Raw genomic sequence first — 26,683 nt, forward strand, 5'->3', positions numbered from 1 at the left:
AGGTGTCAAGTGGTGTGAAAGTCATCCACCATGTTTGTAGTCTTTGTTAAAATAGACTGCTTTTCATCCAACCATGTTCAATGTAGTCTTTGTAAACAGACTGCTTTTCATCCAACCATGTTCAATGTAGTCTTTGTGACCAGACTGTTTTTAATCTTTCACACTGCACCAGAGTTCACCACCAGTCTGCTAGATAACTTCCCTGATGATTTCAAGAGTGGAATTCATATTTGTAACTCATCTTCCCCCCCCCCCCCTCCCCCCCTCCCCCCCTCCCCCCCGGAATTTGGTGTTGCGTATTGTCAGCCAGCCAATCAAATCTCTGTGTAGTTTCTAAGTTGCTCTCTTTTTGAAACACAAACATGGCAACTGGTTACGTCCCTTGAAAACTATGACATTCTCTTTTTTTTCCTCTTAAAATCCAGATCACAGCTATGTTACATTGCAAGCATTGTAATGTGTCCATTGCCATAATTTTGGATGGATTCCAAAATTTGATTGTTATGCAGTATGCTCTATATAAACATATTTGTTTTGTTTTTGATGTCTTTGCCTTTATGGTGCTATTCATAAGTGACTAGTAGTTGTTAGATTTTAATAACCATGTAGGTGGTGCAGACTTACTTTACTGAGAAAAGTGTACAAGGCATCAGACAGGATGTACATGTACATTGTATGTACAGTAAGTCTTACTGATCGATTCTAACCCAGGCCAAAAGATTAGGCATGGAGCTGTGCATCATAATAAACCACAAGCTAGGTAGAGTGTGAAGTTGTGAACCCTAAATCTACAGTACATTGTATGATTGTACAGTAATCATGCACGAAAGTTATCAAGTGTCGAGGATCAGAGTCTGAAGCAGAGACTAGACGAGGGGAGGTTTCTTTTTTGTGACACGCATGTGTCATTTCCTCCCAGTGTTTGGGGCTTCATATCTCGTGGAAAGGATACAGTGGGCCCTTCAAGATTACGTCCCTTGACCACAGAATAAGCACGGATTGATTGATTCACGCCGATTGCCGAATCACCACAAGGAAAATGCAGAGTTCACATTTGTGGAATAACTAGGGCATGGACAGGCAGTTGTTTTTGTGCTGTCATCGTGATGATACAATTTTTCAATGAATTTAAAGCCAAACACATAATCTGCTTTTAATCAACAAATAAAAAAGCCAAATATCTGCAAATATCTGTCTCTTATCAGTGAACAGAAAGCAAAGCAGTTACTTGCTTCTCAGCGTGAAATGTAAAAGCCGATATCTATTTCAAATCGATGAATGAAAACCCAAATAAACTACTTTGCAAACTTGCTCTATAAACTGAATATCACCATTATCATTTTTTTTTTTTTTTTTGGGGGGGGGGGGTGAATTTTCCTGGAAGATTGCATTGATATGACAATTGTGCTCAACAGGTTTGTGGTTGAGGTTCCCCTTGTAAGGCAACTGCGTCATCTTCCAATTAACTGTTACACTTGCTCGTCTTTTCTGACTGCAGCTAGTTACGTAGTAAGACAGTGAAAGTATTGACACAACTGCTATCCTGAACAGAAAGGGCCATCAATCATCTTGTGTAGACCGGGAAATAAAACAAGCGTGAAACAAGCATCCCTGGCACTTGCGCTTGTCAACATGCGCTCTCATCAGTATTTTGACTGTTAAAGTGTACGTAATCTGTCACACACTATACACTCATTTGAGCTGTCAAAATTTGCATAAAATATACACAGTAGATTTATACTTTCATTGCGCATTCCAGCCATAATGTGCATTACATGTATACACACATATATCATCAACATTTCATGATCATAATACTGCATTGTGAACTGATTGTAAAGCTCATTGACCAGAACGTTTCCCCCTCTACTCCCATTCTGGAAGATTGATTCTTCAAACCTAATGAGAAAGTGATTTGAATAGGGACCCCTACAGGTGCCAGTCAAAAAGTTTTACTGTACAATTGTATAAGCTGTTATTTTCACGAGGGTTTAATTTTTGCGAATTTCGCGAATCACAGTTGGATGGCGAATGTAACAACACACGAAAATGTCTCAATGCGCCTTGTTAATAGTGTATTTACTTAAGCATCTGCGTCAATTCGCAAAAACAACATCTTGTGAAAATGTCTTGTCATTCGCGAAAATATCTGTATGTGAAAATAGCAGCGTATCAGTATCTCATGGGATTTATGCTATACTGTATATATATTATACACCGATATGTATGTTGAGAAGTGTTCTATGGCGATATTGTTTTGCTAGGTCTTTCATGTGTTGAATGAATTCTCTGCATAGAGATTTATTGTTAATATTCATCTCATTGATTCTTCAAATTTATATGCAGCTTAAAAGTTTGAGGCACTCATATCTAATGTGTACCTGCTATTTGCTCACTTTTGATACTCATCTTACAGGGATGGTACAGTATTGGTGGAGGTGAAAATTGGGCTTTACAAACGTGTAACTTTTTTTTGCGAGATACCAATAAAACACCTATGAAATAGTATAGAGCATACCATTTTTTAAAGAGGATATTCAAAGTTTATTTGTGGGAAGATGGAATTTGGGTTTGGAATAGCTGAAATGTCCAAACACAAAGTAAAACAAAATGATCACACTTTATTAGGATCACTGTTTTGGATATCTCAGCCATTTATCAAATAAACATTGAAATCATCATGGAATTACATGCTCTTTCATATTTCATGAAATCTATTTCTCACTATCTCACCAAAAAATGATGAAAACCTGAAGTAAGACCCCGTTTACAGTGCGAGGCTCGGCCGCGGCTCGGCCGCGGCCGTGCCCAGCCCCGCTTCAGTGTAAACGCGCAAAAGGCCAAATGCGAGGCCAAAATTGGCCTCGCATTTGGCCTCGCTCTGGAGGTGGTCTCGGCCACGGCCGAGCCGCGGCCGAGCCCGGCCTTTTCTTGGTGTAAACGCAAACTGGGCCAAATGCGCGGCCAATAGCGCAGCCAATTTAGTCTGGCTTCCAAACCCTCTGCCTGTACTCTGCACTGTAAACGGGGTCTTACTTCAGGTTTTCATCATTTTTTGGTGAGATAGTGAGAAATAGATTTCATGAAATATGAAAGAGCATGTAATTCCATGATGATTTCAATGTTTATTTGATAAATGGCTGAGATATCCAAAACAGAGTGATTAACCCCTCAACGTCGAAAACTAGTATAGTTTCAGGTGGTTTTGTCCTGCAAAGGATTTTTTTCCTTCGGCAAAGGCCTTTGCCCAAACGGCGACTTCGTCGCCACGGAATTCATTTGGCAAAGGGTCTGAAAACCAGACAATACCAAATTGCGTTTGTTTACAAGCAGAGCGCCACTACGACAAAATATTGAAAGGTTTGAATCAAAAGCGCGGCCGAGCCCGGCAGTGTAAACGGACAAAATTGCGGGGCCCGGCCTCGCAATTGAGGCAGGGCTCGGCCGCGGCTCGGCCGCGGCTTGGCCCAGCCCCGCACTGTAAACGGGGTCTTAGTCTCAACCAAAACTAAACGATCCCTTTAAAAGTGAAAATTCATTAATTTCATTTGTTACAATGTTAATCCACTTTAGTTTCTGAATTATAGTAAGGTTAATGTCAAATGATGTGCTAGATGTATATGTGTATTTTTAATTTAAAAATGGTTTTGAAATGGCTGAGATATTCTAGTACTAAGCGAAACAAAACTAGGTTCTAATAAAAGATGGGTGCCACCTTTTATTAGAACCTCTTTATTTGTTTTTTTTATATCTCCATTTCAAACCCGATTTTTATTGAATGAACTTTGAATAACTTTTAGAATTGTATGCTCTTTAATATTTCGTAGTGGTTTTTTTAATAGTTATCTCACAAAAAGTGAAAACCTGATTCCCCATCTCAACCAAAACTATACCATCCCTCTAAAGTTTAGTTGACTCTTCATATTTTCAGTTTGGATTCCATGTAGATATTTTGTCATTGAAGTTTAACTGATTTTAGTCAAGAATAAGTTAGATGAAAGTGTGTCTTATAAAGGAAAGGTAGCTACCATTCCATCAACTAGATTATGATAAAAGTTTTAGAGAAAAACAAAATTAGAGAAAAGTTTTTCTCCCCCCCCCCCCATGGGGTATGTTTATCTCATGTTTTCCATGATATCATAGTGGGTTGAGTCTCACAACTTGTACCATCCATCACTGTGATTTACAGGCAGTTCTTCCACCCCCACTGATTTACAAGCATGGCACCGTTAATAGATTTATGAGCGTACAAATGTAGCAGCAAGTGCAGAAATAGCCAAACAAGTTTATGATTTACTATCCTAAACTATATGGTCTGCAGTTTCGCCAAGGAGCTATGGGTCTGTAATAGCTCCTTGGTTTCACAAACCATTCACAGTGGGTCATTCTCTAATTCATAGTTTCACTGACCTCTCCGAACTGACGTCAAAGATGCAGGTTTGGTTTTAAATGATACTTATTGTGGTCAAAAGTACATTTGTTTCAACTCACATTTCCAGTGACTGATATATAGACTTGGGTTTCGATGAGGATGGCATACAATATCATCAACTTTGAATATGAGTTATAAATGACCAAACAAAGGAGGTAAAATACTATATTTTATCCTGAGATGATAATGACAATCTCCACAATTGGTAGATACTACATCAGAGAATGAGGAGATACATTATTGCAGATGCTCACTCTCACTTGTCATAGATATGGTGATGTGTGTGGTTTTTATTACCTCTTGAGAATATCGATCATGTAGTTGACGTCCCTTTACGTGAATCATGCATTGTGTTAATTGTTTAGAGTTGGCCACCATGGGCCCTTCATATGACAGTGAGTGGTCTGCAGAGAAGATGGTTGTATTGTTGTAGCTTTATAAAACACAGCGTAGAGCTGAATGGCAACTTAATACAATGCACGGTTTGTTGTCATGATGTGCTTTATAAATGCACTGTTTATATAGTGTAAAATGTTGTGTCTTCTAATGGACCTCTTTAGAAAAATAGACTGGCAGTTAACTGCTCATCACTTTTTTGTTTTGATTTTGATTTTTTACTAACCAGTGATGGTGCTAAATACTGCATTTGTTTTTCGTATACAGTAATTTCCCTTTTTTGGGTTTTACGTCAGGGACAGGTATTTCCTGTGTCAGGATAGTGTAATTTATGAGCATAACTCCCTATTGCTTTTTGAATCAGGACTTTCTGAGAATTTCGCAAGGGGTTAAATTGGTGAAGGTTGAGCACAGTAATGAATGGATAATTTTTATGTACATATGCGTGCGCGTTACATTCATATCAAGATCCATTTTGCATGTTTAAATTTGTGAATAGCACCCAACTTGCAAAATGTGCAAAAATACAAACTTCACAAAATATGAAGTGTATAGCTAAAAGTGTCATAGCCATAGATGTGTTGTAAATTAGGGCCTACATCATATACAAAACTTGCAATTTTATCTATAATGACTTTGCTGTACTGCATTTTTAGCATACGAAAGTTACAAGGCTTTGAAAACAGGATGTTTTCCAAAACCACGCATGGGATGTGGTCTCAGAATAGTGTGACAGACAGGGGGTTTGCGCTGCGGTACACAAGAGTTAAAAATTGCATGTTTCATTGACAGCCCGTAGAGTTTGTGATACAGCTGTTGTAAGGAATGTTGTTGGTTCACAGTTGGCAGGGAGACTCATTTCAAAGGCTTAAAAACCCACAAATTCAGGTGCAAGAAACATGTTAATGTGTCTAAAAACAGACAAAAACATATACTGTAGTATTAGGGTCAAACTAGAGAGCCAAGAAGAGCCTATTAATTACCAGGCGAGTTTGATTTGCTGATGCATAAATTTAATAAGGAGAGTGAATCCCAAATATAGAATGTGAATTGAGGGAATGCCACAGTATTAATAGAATATTGTCAGTGAAGTTTGTGAGGAAAATCAAGCAATTCGTTTAAGAGTTATGATTTCTTTAAGTTTTGGTGCAACCATTGCTGGATAAGAAGACTTTATTACTTGTGATGTCATGTATTAACAACATTACAAAGAATATAAAGAAATTGCACATAATTTTAGTTTCTATATCTAGCATATAAAAGAGCTTATGACTTCCGTTAGCCTCTTTCAGAAAGCAGGGAGATGATATTACCCTTATTTCAGCAACAAGTCATAGGAATGTGTACTTGCCACAAAAATGAAATTTTGTGGAATTTTCCATTTAATAATTACAATGTATGCTTTCTTTATATCATCGTCCATGTGTAATATCATAGACTGTTGTAGTCTTCTCATCCAGCGATGGTGGCACCTATGCTTTAAAAACTTTTGAACAGATTGTCTGACCGTTTTCAAATTTTGCTGATGTGTTCTCTTATTTTGATGCATTCCTCAATTTCACATAAAAATATGTATGGGTAACATTTCCCTTAAAGGGATAGTACAGTATTGGTGGAGATGAGAATTGGGCTTTTAACTTTTTGCGAGATACCAAGAAAACACTTATGATATAGTACAGAGCATACCATTTTAAGAGGAATTTAAAGTTTATTTGATGAAAATCGGGTGTGGAATGAATGAAACATCCAAAAACAAAGTAAAACAAAGCGATTGTAAAAAAGTGTGGGTCCCACACTTTATTAGAATCGCTCTTTTTTGGATATCTCAGCCATTTCAAAACCAATTTTCATCAAATAAATGTTGAATTCCTCATAGAATTACATGCTCTTTCATATTTTATAAGAGGTTTCTCATTATCTAACCAAAACATGTTAGAAACCTGAAATCAGGTCTCAACCAAAACTGTACGATCCCTTTAAGAGCTGCATGTTTCATTGACATGCCATGGAGTCTGTGATACAGCTGTTGTACGGAATGTCATAATGGTTCACAGTTGGCAGGGAGACTGTTTCAAAAGCTGAACAACCCTTGACTTTCGGCGCAAATAGAAACATGTTTCTCAAGCTTTAATTTCCAACATGGCATTTTTACTGGACCATCTGAAAATAGACAAAGACATGGTATAAGGACTGGCTAAAAGCCAAAAAGAGCCTATCACCATTTTAACCCGTTGAAGACAATTCCCGAGTATACAGTACTTGGGAAAGTGTCTGATGGGAAATGCGTGTTGTAGCAAAATCAGCCTGTCCTCAATGGGTTAATGTTCATACACATGTACAATGTACATTTGATTGATTGGTTGGTTAGTATGTTGTATATAATTATGTGTTCCATATATCATGTACTTATTATCTTCTTAAATTGTCTTATAATTTCTTTATTATTTCTTAATTTATTTGTTTATTTGTGTGTTCATTCATTCATTGATTTATTCATGTGGCTTTAGATATTTATGCATATCTAGTATTTATCTGCCATTCTTGTTTCTGTCATGTTCTCTAATTTTTAGAACAATGATGGTTGGTGGAAGGCTCGATGTGGAAACAAAGCAGGACTCATTCCAGGCAATTACGGTTAGTTTCCGCAAAGATTTCTCTGATTGGAGAATATAAGAATTTCATTTTGTTTGATTAGTAAGATTTTGACTTCAGAGACTGTTGGCATGGTTTATAATACTTTCCTAGGGCTAATACATAATATCCACTGGTATGGACCATTAAATGGCTACTACCCCATCTGTGGTGAGTTTTATATAGTGACAATCCAGGGTACGTAGCTCGCAGAACCATGCCGGCTAAACTTTTTGTACAATGAGTATTCATCTATCGTGAATGACGAAGCCATTTTACTTTAAAGTGATTAAGCAGTTCCTGGCATACAGACTTGTCAAAGGGATGCACTAGAAAGTATAGCAATATAGTTTAAAACCCAGTATAAAAGGACATCAATACACATCTGTGAAGGCATCCACATGTATGTTTCTGTTGGGTCTATAAAGAAAACTATTGTTGTTTTTCCAAATCATTAGCTGTCATAAATGCAGTAATCTGAGCAAATGCTATGGGTTATGAAACAACCTTCTAAACACAAACTTACACTTTATTCCTAATGTGATTCAATTTTTATGGGAAATAATTTTATTCTTTGAAAAAAAGAACTTTGAAATACGCAAATTATGTAAAAGATCTGAGGAGAAGCATTCCCATGACCTACATTCCAAGTTTTGCTTATAATCTGTACTTTTAGATGGAATTTTATTAAAGCTTTTGTGAGTTACCATATATGTGTCATACATTTAGCGAGTCTAAATTTTCACAAATCAGAACTTTCTGATGATTTCATGAGTGGTTAAAGGGGCCCTGAAATCCAAATGCATGTTGATCTGTGTTGATTTATAATACCTTCAACATCACTTTTGCGGTGAAACGATTATCTAGAAACATTCCATATATTTTTAATGATTTTTTCTTTTATTTTTCTTCAGATTACTTGGGAACGCCCACAAAAAATCCTTCCAAACCAATCAATATTCATATTCTTGAGATGACATCATCTGTCAATCATTGCTAAAGTGCTGAAATGTTTAACAAAAGACATTGGAATGCACCTTCCCCTCAACTCAGCATAACTTGCATGTTCACTCGCCATGTCTTTTGTTAATCACATTAATAATCATAATTAAGAATATGAATATTGATTGGTTTGGAAGGATTTTTTGTGCGTGTTCTCAAGTAATCTGAAGAAAAATAGAAGAAAAAAATCATTAAAAATATATGGAATGTTTCTAGATATTCGTTTCACCGCAAAAGTGATGTTCAGGGTATCATAAATCAACACAAATCAACATGCATTTGGATTTCAGGGCCCCTTTAAATTTGTGATCATAGAGTACAGTAATGAACAAAGAAATGTACATGTGCACTTCGCATTCATATGTCAGGATCAGACTGTATATTTTCACATGTTGCTAAATTCAAGAGTAGCACCCAACTCGCAAAATTCATGAAAATGAAAAGGCCCACAAAATATATGGTATATAGATACAGCATCTGGTTCCAATTTTGATTGCAGTTGAAGAGAGCATGGAGTCTGTAGACTACCCTCTGCATGAAGCGGCAAAACGTGGAAACATCTCATTCCTGGAGGAGTGTTTAAACAACAAGGTAAGTACACAGAAACCAATAATTTGTGACCCGCTACAACAAAAGGATCCGAAAGTCGGGGAATGACGATTTTGTGGAAATGGCATGACGTTATTCCCCTACTCATCTACTTTAATTTAACATATAGCACAACTCATAAAAGTACTCGGTTGCGGAAATATCAATGATTTTATTAGCGCATGTCAAGTGGTTGAGGAAATCAGAGTTTCGAGAAAAACGCCTCTAAAGTTTTCCTTCGGACACTATCATGATTATGGGGAGACGAATCAGTTTTCACCGCTTGACAATAGAAGGCATGCTCCTAGCGACCTCCGCCAATGTTCATTCAAGCTTAGCGCCAGCAGTCTATGCACGACCAGTCAGTAATCAGGATGCCATGCACTGACCAATAAGATCACTCCCTCGTTGCTAGGGGCGGAGTCTAGCTGTGGCGGTAAGTCCAAATCTTCGGACACGTTTCTGTTAAGTCGGAAAGTTTCTGGAAGACGGAAAATCATGGCCCAGAAAAACGCTGATTTCTTGCCTTTCCTTTGATCATTTAGCTTCGAAATTTTGGCAGATGATAGACAAAACATTAGAGTACAAAATCATGCCAAAAACAGAAATCTGATCGTTTTGACCAATTTTATGATGTGACTTCAAACTCGATTTTCTCGGCTCATCCGCCAGCGACTTTAGGATCCTTTTGTTGTAGCGGGTCACATTTGTTTTTCTTCATTCTTTGGTTTGTGACTGTCATCCTGTTGAAGGAAACACACATGTACTGCCAGGCAAGGACATTATTTTTGTCGGATGGCAGACATACCAGTCACATGCATAATCATCACAACTAAGTATAATCATTTTAGATATCAAGAATTCCTCTCGATTCCTCACAAGGGCAACATTTGTGAAATCTTTGGCTAGATTGACACTCCGTAACAATACAGTATGTCCCCAAAGAAATTACAATCAGATTTTTGCATTGAAAATTCCCAATATGATTAAACTGTCTAAATGCTACTTCAGGGTCTTGAGAAATAACATCTTAGCTCTATTTTGCAGAAAACAGAAAACCCCGTTCAATTTGGTTAAGTGGTCGCGGAGAAAAATGTTTTGTTGTAAAGCATCTCATGAGTCCGATTCTTCCAAGTTTAGCACCTGGATGCTCTTGGAATTGCATATTCTTTATGTGTTAACACAATAGCCTGAACTTGGAGGGGAAAGGTTCCTGACATGCTCTTAAGATTTCTCGTTTCTCTTTGACCACTGGAGCAAATTGAATGGGGTTTTCTGTAAGATGTGGGCAATGAGTTATAGTTTCATACCCTGAAATTGTATTTGAATTGATTCACTGCTTTCAAAGTTATCATTGCGGGGGATCCCATTGTAATTTTTTGTGGGGACATACGGTACAATGGAGCGATAGTCACTTGCCCTTGCCTATGCACCAAGTTTCAATCGCCAATGCATGCATGCATAATAGTATAGTTCTTCACCCACTGTACATTCTTATGTGTGGCTGATGAGTAACACTTTTGGATACAGTAGATCCAATAAAAGTTAGAAGCAATAAGTGTTGATCATGAACGTCTCACTAGAATGTACAAACAGACAAAAGACATGCATGGAATCCATATATTATGCTAGATCAATTCTGTAATTGCCAATATTTGTTCGGGGTTTACATGTATGTATCAAAGAAAAGGTACATCAGTGTCATGGATCATATCAAGCAAATGGAATTCTATCAATTTTCTATTTTGTGGTATCAGATACTTTGTGTAATATGCCCACTGTATAATCATTCTCGTATTGTATCTAGGATACTACAAGTACCTCAGTTTAGATTGACCTTCATAAATGTTGATTAAATCTACATGACAAGGCCACATGTGAATTTTATGGGTTCTTCCCCCTTCTCATAACTAGACAGCATGCTTATTCATGTCTGGAGGTATACAGTGTACTTCCCTCCTATCCCACCCTCTCCATTCACACTTACTCAGCCCCTCCATCACCCCCTCCCCCTATCATGGCAGATGCAGAGCTACCAAGTCTCACGCAGAATGCGTGAGACTCAAGCATTTAGGGTCTGTCTCACGATCTCACTCATGGCACCCATTTTTCTCACGCATCTGGTGAAGTCTGCAATTTGGGCCAAAAATAAGGAGCATATAGCTCAAAGGATTAAAGTGATAGTTGCAATTGAAGGTATATTTCCCTTTTGCTTTTCAAAATTAGTAAAAAATAGTCACTTAAGTATGCACCAGATCGCATCATTAAGAGCTAATAATTTAAAAAAGCTCCCTACCATGGGAGGGGGACACCCCCCTCGTTCGCGCGCATGCGCGCGCGAGCGCCGAGATGCCGAGTCATAAAAATCTCACTCATAAAAGTTTTTTGAACTTGGCATCTCTGCAGATGACCTGGGGAGAGCAGTGTTAGCACTGAAGAGTCTACCCTGGGTTGATAAGATGATGATGATGATGATGATGATGTTGATGATGATGATGATGATGTTGATGATGATGATGATGTTGATGATGATGATGATGATGATGATGATGATGATGATGTTGATGATGATGATGATGATGTTGATGATGATGATGATGATGATGATGATGATGGTGGTGGTGGTGGTGGTGGTGGTTTTCTCTCTTCTTGTTGTTGTTATTGTTATCATCATCATCATCATCACCATCAGTATTATTATTATCAATATCATCATGGGGACACTGTTGCTTAGTGGATAAGAATGTTGACTTTCAATCAGAGGTCCCGAGTTCAAATCCTGTCTAGTACCTACGTCCTTGGACAAGGTGTTTTCACCCACCATGTCCCTCTTGACCCAGGAGTATAGACGCGTACCTGGCAATGCTAGGGGAATAACAATGAAAGGGCCCTGTGGTAAAGCAGTGACAAGACTGAAAAGGCTGCCATGGACAAAGAATATACCATATTATCATCATCATCACCATTATCATCGTCATCATCATCATCATCATCATCCTCATCATCTTCATCATCATCCTCATCATCATCCTCATCAACCTCATCTCCATCATTCCTACTACTACTACTACTACTTCTACTACTTCTACCTGCTACTATCAATGTAACCAGTGTTATTGCTGTAATTAGTAAGTGGATCTACTAGAAGTATCATAATGATGATCATCTTCTTTACTACCCTAATCTGTAATTATCACTGCACTCTTCTGTGACTTGCAGGTGTCAGTCAACAGCCTGGACAAGGCCGGAGCCACACCCCTTTACTGGGCAGCCCATGGAGGTCATATCGAGTGCATGAAGTCACTAATATCTCGGCCAAACTGCCAGATAAATGTCCAGGTATGGTCCCTGTCATTCCCCTCCCCCCCCCCCCCCAAGCCAAGGGCAGAGTGTGATAGTGCCCTCTGGTGTTCAGTAAGACTATTTGTTTTGGGTGTTATTGTTTTGTTTTTTTGCTGTCCCACTTGCGCTACATTTGCTATGACTAGTTGCATGATGAGCTACATTGGCAAGTTGCATGTTATGTTTCCTTCCAGATTTGTTATGCATTCATTGCCTGGTGGTGCAGAGTGTGTAACTATCTACTGTAGTAGTTCACATTGTTTCATTAATCTGTTGAGTACGAGTCCCGAGTTACTCGGGTGTGTGTCAATGGGAAATGCGTGTTGCAGCAAAATCAGTCTGTCCTCAATGTGTTAATCCAACAAGCAGAGCTGCCAACTAGTATGTGGTTTGTTTGTTTGTTTTTAAAGCTGCTCCATCAAATGTAAGAAAATATATTTCATTGTTAAAGGAAAATATTTTTGTGGAATTTGATATTGTGTGATCAATAGTGTGCTTTTAATCTTGAAACAAAAATTATGACTGTTCCTTGTGAAATGTGTATTTTGCTTCTTTTTTTTTTTGCTCTACATCAGTATGTTGTTTTTTTATTAAAGAGGTTTGCAGCTCTGTGTAAACTGTTTGTTCAAAAAATGCTGCAGCTATGTATTCACTTTTTTTTTAGCTCACCTGAGCCGAAGGCTCAAGTGAGCTATTGTGATCGCTCTTCGACCGGCGTGCGGCGTGTGTCGTGCGTCGTCCGTCGTCTGTCGTGCGTAAACTTTTACATTTTCATCTTCTTCTTGAGAACCCCTTGACCGATTTTCACCAAACTTGGCAGGTAGAATCCCTAGGGGGATAGGATCTCAATTTGTTCAAGTGGGCACCATACCCCACCTAGGGGGCCCCCAGAGGGGCCCAAACCCCCCAAATTAAGGAATCTTAAAAAATCTTCTTCTCTAGAACCAGAAGTGATAGAGCTAATTTAATACTATGAATTAGTACATTGATGACTGTAGTTTCAAGTTTGTTCATGGCAGAATCAGGGGTGCCCCCCCCCCCTTGGGACCCAGGGGAGGGGGGTCGGGGAGGGTTCCTAATGGGGCCCAAATTGTACATTTTCATCTTTTTCTTGAAAATGCCATTATGAATTTTCACCAAAGTTGGCAGGTAGCATCCCTAGGGGGAAAGAATCTCATTTCCATCAAATGGGCACCATGCCCCACCTGGGGGGCCCCAGGGGGCCTAAATGTGGACCAAAATTGTAAATTTTCATCTTTTTCTTGAAAACCCTATCACTAATTTTCACCAAACTTGGCAGGTAGCATTCCTAGGGGGGTAGAATCTCAATTCCATCAAATGGGCACCATACCCCATCTGGGGGGGGGGGGGGGGGGGGGGAGGGGGGGCCCAGGGGTCCCACCCCCTTCCTCCCCCCCCCCCCCTATAAGGAATCTTTACAGATTTTCTCTAGAACTGGAAGTGATTGAGCTAAGTTAATACAATGAGTCAGTATATTGATGACTGTTGTTTCAAGTTTGTTCATGGGAGAATCAGGGGTGCCCCCCCCCCCCCACCCCCTTGGGACCCAAGGAAGCGGGATGGGATGGGGGGGGGGGTCCAAATGCGGGCCTAAATTTTCATCTTCTTGCTGAAAACAACATAATGGATTTTCACCAAACTTGTCAAGTAGCATTCCCATAGGGATAAGATCTCAAAGTGTTTGAATGGGCACCATGCTTTCCTTGGGGGCCCCAGGGGGTCCAAACCTCCTAAATTGATGAATATTAGATAATATTTTTCTCTAGTCCTAATCAAAAGTGATAGGGCTTTAAGTCTTTTTTTCCCAAGCTGCATAATCCAACATTCTATAAAGTACAGTGTACTTGGCAGGTATTTTTACCAGTGTGATGGAATATGTAAATGGACACCATGCCCCCATTCTCAAAGCTACCCCCACCATAAGTTTCCAATGTTCTCAGGTAAGAGTCTGCAAGAATGCATATAAGGTGAACTTGCGATACTCAGGTGAGCGTGTGACCCCCGGGTCTCTTGTTTATATCTATCTACCTATCTTCATGTATCTATCAATTTACATAATAGGTGGATAAATAGATAGATAGATAGATATATGAATAGATGAGTAGATAGATAGATGTTGTCTCACCTATCTTCTAGTGTTTTTAATTCTTATGATTTAGAAGAGATGCATTATTTCAGTCTTTAGCCAGCAAAATTAACACTCTCTATGATGTTCAGGTACTGTAAAAGTGGAAATTTTCGCGGTGTTCAAATTTTCGCGAAACTCTTCCGACCCGGCCAAGCGCGAAAAATTAGTCATGCGAAAATATCCACTTTTGCAGTACTGTGAAAGTGGATATTTTCGGGTGATTAATTTTGGGTCAATACTTGCATGCTTTTATTTTCGTGCTAGTTTCTGGTTGCGCAAAATGCTCAAAAATTTCAACCCCATGAAAGTTTCCACTTTTACAGTACAGTACTTTGTATCTTGTTAAGCTGGCTGCAGTGTTTCTAACTCTGCTAAAGAGGGTGGTGGTGGTGGTGGTGGGGGGGGGGGGGGAAGGGAGGAATCCACCATTTTTGTACTGCAGTGTGCATTCACCATCATTCACATCATATGTTGTGGTTAATGGCACATATCCTTCAACCCGTTGAGGATGAATTGATTTTGCTATGACACACGTTCTCATAGACACCTGCCTGAGTATACTCTGGACTAGTCTTCAGAGGGTTAATCTTCTGGAACTCAAAGCCCATTGCAGAAATGGGTCATAGCCAATTTGCTGATAATAAAACTTTATGTGATAATGATTAGGATGGCCAGTGATGTACTGTTTATGGACCGTGATGTTAACAAGAATTCGTTTTATTGAAGAAATGATGTACACGGTCAAAGAGAGAGGAAAGAGAGACAGAGAAAAAAAGAATTAATCATCATTATCGAAGCATCTGTGTGTTCACCAATTGTTGGTGTCTGTTGCAATTCAATTCATTTTTCGAAATGGGATGAAAAGTGCCTTTGGTGATATGGGTCATTTCCTCGCAACTGTTGAATGCTTACAGTTTCTCTCAGTGAGCTTATAATGCACATATTTGGAGCCTTTTTGTTTGTTTGTTCTTACTGTGTAAAGAGTACAAGTATTTTCATGAAATAAATTTATTAATCATCATTTCAATGAATTATTGTGCATATTTATGCCCTAATGACAGCATTTAACCTCGTTGCCTGGCCTGTGCATCAAGTAAGGTTTCTTCCATGGTGGAAATTAGCTTTTGGTGTAATTGCATTTGGTCTATACACCTATCCCATTTGGAACCAGGATTCTGAGGTTTAGCTCAGGATGTATACCGCAAGCATCTACCTAGATAAATGATCTGTGGAGTTAATGATTGCATTGCAGAGTTAGCCGAAACAGTTGGATGAGAGGGACTGGGCAGTGAAACACACATGATACACACTTTCGTATGCTGCACCACTCCACCTTTCACACTCGTGTGAACACAGCTGCAAGCAGTTCAATAACCCTAGCGCAGACCTCCGCCAAGCATGCAGCTCATTTCCACCACTGATCTTGTTCTTCCATAGAGATATCAGTGATTTCCACCCGTGCTGAAAGTCGCCCGATTTCCCATTATAGAAGTCTTTGTTACGTCATAAACCCTCAGCTGCACGGCGCGCCTTGCCCTAGCAGAAACGTAACTAGAGCACGCGCTTTAGTGCGCGCATGCAAACCTCAAATACGCGCAGCCTGAACTCCCAAGTTCATTGACCCTACCTGCCAAAATATCACAAATCCTTCATAAATTCCCCCCAAATTCTGGGATCACTACCAAAATTTAATCATTTTGTTACTTGTGTCATTCTCAACCTTTCCTGTAAGTTTCATCCAAATCCGTTAACTACTTTTTGAGTTATTTTGCACAGGGACAAAAAACACACAAACACACAAACATACACACAAATCAACGGTAACGAAAACAACCTCCTTCCTTGGCGGAGGTAATGAGGAAGAGACTGTGTGACTTCATGAGAAAAGGCAGATTACTGTCCTTTTGGGAAATGCCATCTTCACTGACCAAAATGGTCATGTGTATGGCACAGAACGTCTTTACTACCCTACCTGTACTTTAATCATTATCAGTGTGGTGTCATATAAATCAGGCTATCGTAGCATATTAAAAAAATATATATACCGGTAATACACACATAATGTAGATAGAAATATAAAGATAGATAGATAGATAGATACAGTGTAGATAGATAGATAGATAGATAGATAGATAGATAGATAGATAGATAGATAGATAGATAGATAGGTAAATAGATAGATAGACAAATAGACAAATAGATGGATAGACTGATAGATTGATGTGGAGAGAGAACGAGAGAAATGAACAGACAGTGACATTCCCAGCATATGAAACGTGTCTTGCAAACCCAACTTTTGTTGTCAAAGAGCATACGCTTGGTAGAAATAGATTGCCATCATTCATGATACAATTTGTATAGAAGTTTCAAAAAACACTTCTGAACTGTTGTTAGCATTTGTTCTTCAAGTTTAAACAATGGAGAAGGTATATCAAAATCTCTTTGTGAAGAAGAATAGTGTATAAGCTGTTATTTTCGCAAGGGTTAATTTTCACAAGGGTTAATTTTCTCAAGGGTTAATTTTCATGAATTTTGCGTGTCATGGATGGACCGTGAATTTAACAACATGTGAAAATGTCACAATGCACTAGGGTAATAATGAACATGTAATAACCTCGGTGTCAATTCACGAAAACAACATCTCGCAAAAATGTCTGTGACCTGCTTATTCGCGAAAATATCTGTATGCGAAAATAACAACTTATACAGTAAGCAAATAATCAACGTTGGTGAAGGTGATGGGACAAACTATCACTTCCGAGGAGATCTGGATGTAGCTATCTTTCCGAAGCGCAGCTGAGGAAAGATAGCTACATAGGAAGTGATAGTTTGTCTCATTGCCTGAAACTAAAAGTTGATTATTTGCTTTATATTCCACATCTAGGGTCCTAGAAATTCCCATTTTATTCCACATCTGAAACCGTTTTAGCTGTCTTTAGGTATCCTTAGGGATTAGGCTACGTGTGCGCGTAGATGACAAAACAATGAATTTGCTGTGCACACCGCGCGGCACCGAAGTGAAAGTGTGTTGTACTGTGTACTATCAAGTGACCTAGGTCACATGATAGTCCACAGTGCAACGCACTTTTATTTCGCGCTTACTCATCTTGCGTTAGGACTGTGTGGACTGTGTAGAGATCAGCGAAACAAAAGGGACTATCAACATAAAGTGTAACGAACTTTTCTTCTCAGGTGATGTGATGGGCAAAACTACGCTTCATCACGTGATCAGCTCTGGACCAATCCTACTGCAACATTCTTTAGTATGTGGAATATAATAGTATCTAACTCTTGCAGACTGCTGTTCTGACCTTGCATAGCATTCTTGATCATGTGTGCGTGTGTGTGTGTGTATGTGTGTGTGTGTGAGTGTGTGTGTGTGTGTGTGTGTGTGTGTGAGTGTGAGTGTGTGTGTGTGTGTGTGTGTGTGTATGTGAGTGTGTAGTGTGTGTATAAGCCAGTTCGTAGTTCTACTTTGCACATGAGCAGAAAAAGGTCACTGGTACCAAAACGCATGATGGGTTTTAAATTCACAGAGATGAGCATCTGTCATATATAATGATTATTCATGCAATCCTTGTACATGATACTTGCCATTACATCCGCCTGACTGCAAACCTGGTATTTGGCATTACGAATTCAATAAAAATGTTTTAATGCATTCAATACAAAACAAAGAAATGGATGCTTCCCCCGAGGGTTGTTTGACGGACCATTCTGGTCACCTGGTACGCATTATGTTGCTTTGAATATGAGTGAAGTGCCTAACCAACTAAAAAAATAGAAAGGTCATATGTACCAACGTGCACATGAGCTAATTACGAACTGGCTTATTGATAGACCACATATTACATAATGTATTATCTGATAAATGTTATGTTTCTATTCACCTTGTGTTTCTTGTCTCTGTTGATGCTCAGAATAAGATTGGTGACACAGCTCTGCATGCTGCAGCTTGGAAGGGCCACAAGGAGGCTGTGCAACTTTTGCTGGAGAAAGGTGACATCAGTCTTGTGTCCCTGTTGCTTGGCAACCCATAGTCTTTGTTCCAGGCAATATTAAGTTACTATAAAGAATACAAGCAACTCCTGTTATAATGAAGTCCTCTGGACCAGTACTCTTCTTTTGCTATAAATATATGGAAATTTTGTTATTGCCAAATGATAACGTATACAAGTATAAAGATATTGGATAAATAACTTTGGGACCTAAGTTTTTACTTCACTTTGCCTGTTGAAAAGACTGCCTCTATCTTTCACCTTGTGTGAAATCTTGTACCATCACACTCGTGACCATTTACTATTTGTATACTGTGTGTGTAAAAGTAAAAGTTGATGCCCATTATAGTCTAATTTGGGCATGTCAGAGAAGTTGTTTCTTAGAAACAAGTGAATTTTGGCATTGATGTTTCATCCCTCGCCCGCCACAGATTTTGCTTTAAATATCTGATGGTGTCGTTACACCACCACTCAGTGTTATAAATGTTCCAATATTGATAAAAACATTTATGATATTTCTTGAAATATTAAAAACAAATTTATCAGATTAATCCCCCCACTGCATTAGGTTTAATAAGTGCTCATTGATTTTCCGTCAGCGTTTGAAATTCTGGTGGTAAAATGCTCATGCATCTATCATGTGAATTTTAAATTTTAGATGAAAAGGGCAGACAAACACACAAAACAAGAAGTTGTTGTAGTACAGCTACTCAGTCTCACCTTGAGTGCCTCAGCTCTTTGAGTGTAGCTTTTAATTGTTTGATGTTCAATGTTCTTCACATAAGTTTATACTCCATCAACAGTGCCAAGACTCTTGAGTGTATCAAATTTCATAGTTTGATGTTCTTTACGCTGATAGGTGCCAGGACAGACCTGAAGAATAAGGACAAGAAATTCCCGCAAGATCTTGCCTCAAGAGACCCCGCCACGGCAGCCCTTCTTATTCCACAAAGGAGTAAGTTTTGTCAGTCTTGTAGGGTTCTTTTTACAGTGGAGGAGTTCCCTTCTGTGAACACAAGGCAAGGGGGAGATGCTACAAACTGTATTCATGAGGTTAAATTTGTACACGTACTTATTCCTTTTCAGGGCTTTCATCTCTTATAGGTCAAGTGTATCAATGTGCAATATTTTGCAAGCCCACTTTTTTTTAATTTCATCTGCAGATAACCATGAGAGTCAGGACATAAATACTTCAAATAATTCACAAGAGGATATCTTCCAGTTTTATGGTAGTGAAAGTAAAAGGTTTTTTTTTTGTCTTTCTCTATTTTTTCCCTATTCTTGGAATATGTGATCTGAATATGTTAGATAATTTCCATTCCAATATTCTGAAATTTCAGTAGAATTAAATGGGTAGCACATGGATGGGATTGTCTTTATTTCAAAGAAATCATGGTAAGTATAATTTGACCCATTCTGTTTTGTATGGAGAACAGAAAAAAAAAATAGATGAGCAGGTGTAAGTTTGGCATAATAGAGGGGTTACTGTTAAGATTTTAAAGGCTTAAGGATGTTGTTTCAATTAGGATGTGATGTACTCTTACTCTGACTGAAGCTACCCATTTTTAACCCGTTCCTCCTGCAATTCTATGAGAGCCTCCGATACCCCCAAACGAGATTGTTTTTGTAGGTTGACAGAGAACGGACAGGTTGGTAATCCACCTGTGGGAAAGCAGTCAAGCATTACATGTACCCCCTTTGTCAACATCATGTGCCATCAAACAATAGAAATATCAGTCGGGTGCAAGGTATGAATAGAGCATATGCTGATTGGCTCACAAACTCTTTTTTTTTTTACACACAAAAGATGCACCTGAATGGTGTCAGCGAAGCAAATTTCTACTGAGCTCAGCCTTGATTGCTATGCACATCTTCATACGAGTTTAATAGCAAAATAAGGGCGCACTACATTGCAAAGAAGACAAATTATAGTACGATACACACAGTTTTAATAAGGAAGGAAGCTGACATTGCGAGAAGATACTCTAATCTTTCTATCAAAGCCATTTTTCTGAGCAGCGTAACACAAATAGACATGAATTTTGGCCATGAAACTAGGCACTCTTGTCTACATTTTGGGAACCCGGTATACCAGGTTCCTGTAATGAACAGGTTAAGTATGTGCTATGTTTGGTGTGGGGACCTCTTTTCCCTAGATTGCCTCAAAAGATTACTCAGCTGTATTTTCCATCCCTTTTCCCCCAATTCTGCAGTGATGTACATCAGGCTACATTCTCTTCTAGGATGAAATTCTATGATGAAAAGATACAAAGTCAAGTTTGTGAAATAAATGGAAAAGAGTTAATGAGGCAGAGAAGTAGAACTAATGACACATGTGTGACCTTGGGGGACAAGAGTGGCACACACATAGATAACAACATTTAGATAGATTGATGGATGCATTGGCTGTGAATGGATGGATGGATGGACACACGTATGCAGTAGGATATTATGTTTTTGTTTTTTTTACGAAACACTAGATGCACAGATGGATAGATTTGTCAGAGATTAATAGGTAGACAGATAATACTATTGTATAGGGATGTATTTGTATATCTCATCTATCTATCCATCTATCTATCTATCTATCTATCTATCTATCTATCTATCTATCTATCTATATCTATCTATCTGTCTGTCTATCTATCTATCTATCTATCTATATCTATCTATCTGTCTGTCTATCTATCTATCTATCTATCTATCTATCTATCTATCTACTTATCTACCTATCTATCTATCTACCTACCTACCTACATGTACCTATCCATCTATCTATCTATCTATCTATCTATCTATCTATCTATCTATCTGTCTATCTACCTATCTATCTATCTATCTATCTATCTATATCTATCTATCTGTCTGTCTATCTATCTATCTATCTATCTATCTATCTATCCATCTATCTATCTATCTATCCATCTATCTATCTATCTATCTATCTATCTATCTATCTATCTATCTATATCTATCTATCTGTCTGTCTATCTATCTATCTATCTATCTATCTACTTATCTACCTATCTATCTATCTACCTACCTACCTACATGTACCTATCCATCTATCTATCTATCTATCTATCTATCTATCTATCTATCTATCTATCTGTCTATCTACCTATCTATCTATCTATCTATCTGCTAGTAATAGAGAATGACGCACCAATGCAGACTGCTGGATAGATGTAATGATGCCAACTGTTACTATTTTGCAGTATTTTGTACCTTTTTCGCCAAAAGAAATCTGCAGCTTTCATGGAAAAATACTGTTTTTTTCCAAGTTGTATGCCACTCGTGTGTATGGCAGGAAAGACAAAAATACTGTTTTTCCATTAAAAAATTCACCTTTTCAGTCCTCAGAATACTGCATTGCAGTAAACCTATTGAAGACGAGTCCTGAGTCCCGTGTATACTCAGTGACAGACAGGTGTCTATGGGAAATAAGTGTTATAGCAAAATCAGCCCGTCCTCAACGGGTTAACAACATTGGCATCCGTGAATAATGCCAATAGCTACACTAGCTTGGCAGGACAGTACAGAGAATGATATGAAGCTGGATTGACAGATAGATAGTTTGATAAATAGATAGAGAGAAGGAGAGAGAGAGATGCTTTGACGGATATATGTACCAATGGATGCGTTAATTTAAAGAGTAATGGGTGATACACTGCCGGGTATATTCATGAATAGGTATGTGTTGCTTAAAGGAATCATATAGTTTTGGTTGAGACTTAGCTTCAGGTTTTTATCATTTTTTGGTGACATAGTGAGAAACCTCTTATGAAATATGAAAGAGCATGTAATTCCATGAGGATTTTAACGTTTATTTGATGAAAATTGATTTTGAAATGGCTGAGATATCCCAAACAGAATGATCCTTATAAAGTGTGGGACCCACATTTTATTACGATCGTTTTGTTTTACTTTGTTTTTGGATGTTTCAGCTATTCCTAACCCGATTTTCATCAAATAAACTGTGAATTCCTCTTAAAATGGTATGCTCTGTACTATTTCATAAGTGTTTTCTTGGTATCTCACAAAAAAGTTATAGCCCAATTTTCATCTCCACCAATACTGTACCATCCCTTTAATGGATAGAAATAGATAAATATTCTTGTAAGTAGTTGATTGATAGATTACCAGATGCACTCCTAGGTCAGTCCATGAAAAGCTGAGAACCTGTTCATGTCAAAGATTGTTAGATAAAGTGGGATAGAGGGATAGATGATTGGATATATAGAAAGTAGATGAAAAGTTGAATGAATAGGCAGATGCAGGGAAGATACAAAGTAAGATAGATGAAGAGATAGGAGAGAGAGAGAAAGAGAAGGTGATATATAATGATCAATATGTTATCAGTTTAATCACAGTAAAGGGAGAAGCCCTATTATGATGAGATAAGTACTGCCTGTTGGCTGCTGAATAGCAACAGGTGGGAAGAGGTAATTTTATGGTCCACGTAAATACAAACAAAAAATGATGGGAAGCCAGAGAATGGAGATGGTAGAGGAAATATACAAACTCATCATCATCCTCATCCTCATCATCGTCATTATCATCATCAATCATCATTGTCATCATCATCATCATCATCATCATCATCATCAATCATCATCATCATCATCAATCATCATCATTAAACATCGTCATCATCATCATCAATCATCGTCGTCATCATCATCATCATCATCAATCATCATCATCATCATCAATCATCATCATTAAACATCGTCATCATCATCATCGTCGTCATTGTCGTCATCATCATCATCATCATCATCAATCATCATCATCATCACCATCATCATCATCATCAACAACATCACCATCATCATCATCATCACCACTCTGCCATTGCTGGCCTGCCTCATCTGCTCCCCCCCCCCCCCCCACTCCAAAGTGAAAGGAGAATTCTCAGTATACAGAAAAAAAAAATCAACTCTATGATCACAAGATGTATGCATGTGCCCTTCTTCACGCCCTAGTTGACAACTGACGGCATGCAATATGCATAATGTGGTGTATTTGTGTATGTGTGTGTGTTTGTGTGTGTGTGTGTGTGGTCAAATTTTCACTTCATTTTCTTCACTTTTCCCACCTCCGCTTCCTCTCTCATCGTGTCCACCCCATTTTACCCGATATCGCTGCTCACTGTAACTTTCTGGTGAATTTCATGCATTTTTATCCACTCGCAGATGTAAGCGAACCTGTTGTAATCAAACACCACACAAATTGAATTTGGTATCGTATGCAATGTGACCACAATGGGGTTATCTGTAATTTTATTATTTCGGGCATGGTGTATGATTTCACTTTGTATTATGTTTTGATTTGACATATGTATATAATGTGTGTATGTGGATCAATTCCTGATCTGCACACTCATCCTTCTTAAAGGACAAGTCCACCTTCATAAACATAAAGATTGAGAGAATGCAACAATATTAGTAGAACACATCAGTGAAAGTTTGAGGAAAATTGGACAATCGATGCAAAAGTTATGAATTTTTAAAATTTTTGTGTTGGAACCGCTGGATGAGGAGACTACTACAGCTTGTGAGTCATATACGTACAACAGTATGAAGAAAATGTAAAGAAAATTCAACATATTTCCACTTTTTTCGCATAATAAAAGAGCACTTGACTTGCCTCTTTCTAAAGGCAGGGGGAATAATATTACCCATAACATTTGTTGGTAACAAGTCGGACGAATGTGTACTTTTTTCAAAAGATGAAATTTTGTGAAATTCTCTTTATATTTTCCTTATATTGTTGTACACATGTGACATCTAAGTTATTCACACACTGCAGTAGTCTTCTCATCCAGCGGTTACTGCACAAAAACTTCAAAAATTCATAACTTTTGAACGGATTGTCCGATTTTCCTCAAACTTTCAATGATGTGTTCTACTAATATTGCTACATTCTCTCAATCCTTATGTTTATGAAGGTGAACTTGTCCTTTAAGACCTTTTTAATAGAAAATGATAGTTAAGGATGATAGATGAATATTATTTTTTAAATGAATCATCATATCTATCTAAAAGTACATATATATATGTATATATATATATATTCTTGAATATTGAAATATAGTATTGAAAACTGTACAACAGAAATGCATAGTTATGTTAATTTGTTGTCACTTTCAGCATAATTATTTTTTTTTAGGTAAAAATCAAACCAGACCATTTAGGATTCCTCCACCCCCTACTTTGGCCCCTTTTTTCCCTTTGTGAGTAAATCGTTGAGAGCCATTATCTTTTCAGTGATTTTGTCATGAAGAAAGGGCTGTCATTTCATCAAACATCATTCAGAAAGGATTATTGTGACGGCACCTGCAACATGGAACATGTCAAGGAGGAGAGAATGCATCAATTTGCTGTATTTGTATAAATGATTTATTATTATTATTATTATTATTATTTTTATTGGTGAAACCTGACTTTTGTAGAAAAACATATTTGTTTATTTGTTTTATTGTTGTATTTTTTGTTTTTACATTTTATTCTTATAAAAGCTGCAGACCTAAATTGAATTTGAAATTTAGATTGAAGTTCAGAAGGTTCCCACAAGTAGCACTGAGTAATCTTTCTTTCTTTCTTGCAAGCTACATAAAACTCATTAATATGGCTGAATGACCACTGAAACACTCTTCATTTTGTATCAAAACATACCAATGTTGGTTTTATTTATGCTTGTTGTTTGTTTGTTTGTTTGTTTGTTTGTTTGTTTGTTTGTTTGTTTGTTTGTGTGTTTACTTGACTTTCATGTTTGCAAATCCCCTCACCTCCATTTACTCTAGACACTTCTCAGAAAAAAAAAAGGAAAAATCTCTGAGTGATGACTGATTAAGTGCTGTTAACCTCTTCATACATTATGAAAGCAATGGATTTTCAAAAAATTAACAATCTTTGCCTTGACCTTTTACCCCTTCTCTGCACTTAGCCCAAATATGAATAGTTAACTACCCTTCTGTACCTGACTCATTGTACCAGGTTTGATGACAAAATATCAATTGTTTCTCCGAAACAAGTGAATTTTTCATGATTCTGGCTTTTGTGTTTCATCCCTCGCTCGCCACAGATTTTGCTTTAAATATCTGATGGTGTCATTTCATCGCCACTCAGTGTTTATGTTCCAATATTGATGAAAACATTTACAATATTTCTTGTAATATTAAAAACAAATTCATCAGATCAGTCCCCTGACTGCGTCAGGTTAAGTGCTCTTTGATTTTCTGTCGGTGTTTGAAGTTCTGCTATTAAAACACTCATGCATCTATCATGTGAATTTTGAATATTAGATGAACAGGGCAGACAGACACACAAATTCACAACAGTCTTCCATCGCCAAAGTAATTGTATACAGTTATATGCAGAATAAACTAACTGCATGAAACAATGAATTCAAACATTATGGTAACGAATCAATTAATCTTGCTTTGATGTATTTTTAAACCTTATACAGCTGACTCCTGTTATAGTATAAGACCTTGGGACTGGCGGTTTTGTTTCATTATATCAAAATTTAATTGTAATTTTGTAACCAAACAGTAAAGTACATAATAGGGGCAGTCAGACTGGCAAAAGGTCGTGAAGTTTAAGATCGTGATCTTGGAGATCTCGTAGTTTTGCCAGTGTGACTGCAAACTTCCTGCAAAACTTCCCACATCAACTAGGGGTTTTTCTCCACCCCCTCCAAACTTCTCGATTTTTTGCCAGTGTGACCACGACAAACTGAAACTCCGCGATCTTTGTCACATGACCAGTCCACCACCTGCTTGCGGGCATTATCTCCGAGGCGTGAGGCCATTGTCATGTATAGGCGTGCATTGTTCTGTCAAAATCACTAACCATCAGAAGGTGCACTCTTTCTTCTTTTTTTGCGAACATGCACTGATGGCCCAAACTTCTCGATCCAAAGATCGAGAAGTTTGGCTGCCAATGTGACCGCACAACAAAAGATCGCAAAGACTTTGCGATCTTAAACTTCTCGATCTTTTGCCAGTCTGACAGCGCCTAAAGATATATACATTTTTTTGGACCTAAATAGGCCCTATTTACTTTGTTGTGATGAGAATTTCATTACATCCATGCTGGTTATCATGGGAATGCACGGTAACAGATATATTGTTATTAA

General features: G+C 38.0%; 1 protein-coding gene across 1 annotated transcript in view; it reads left to right on the forward strand.

The window, feature by feature from the left end:
• LOC139736846 (osteoclast-stimulating factor 1-like) overlaps positions 1 to 26,683 on the forward strand; it is a 52,682-nt gene that overhangs the window by 15,233 nt on the left and 10,766 nt on the right. Inside the window, exons 4-8 of the mRNA XM_071647508.1 lie at positions 7,399 to 7,462; positions 8,961 to 9,052; positions 12,269 to 12,388; positions 18,461 to 18,539; positions 19,398 to 19,493. Of these exons, the coding sequence (XP_071503609.1) occupies positions 7,399 to 7,462; positions 8,961 to 9,052; positions 12,269 to 12,388; positions 18,461 to 18,539; positions 19,398 to 19,493 (451 nt within the window). The remainder of the gene's footprint in view (positions 1 to 7,398; positions 7,463 to 8,960; positions 9,053 to 12,268; positions 12,389 to 18,460; positions 18,540 to 19,397; positions 19,494 to 26,683) is intronic.

Source organism: Diadema antillarum, unplaced genomic scaffold (genome assembly GCF_040938485.1).
Source record: "Diadema antillarum isolate AM-2024a unplaced genomic scaffold, OU_Dant_1.0 seq00000665_RagTag, whole genome shotgun sequence".
NCBI lineage: Eukaryota > Metazoa > Echinodermata > Echinoidea > Diadematoida > Diadematidae > Diadema > Diadema antillarum.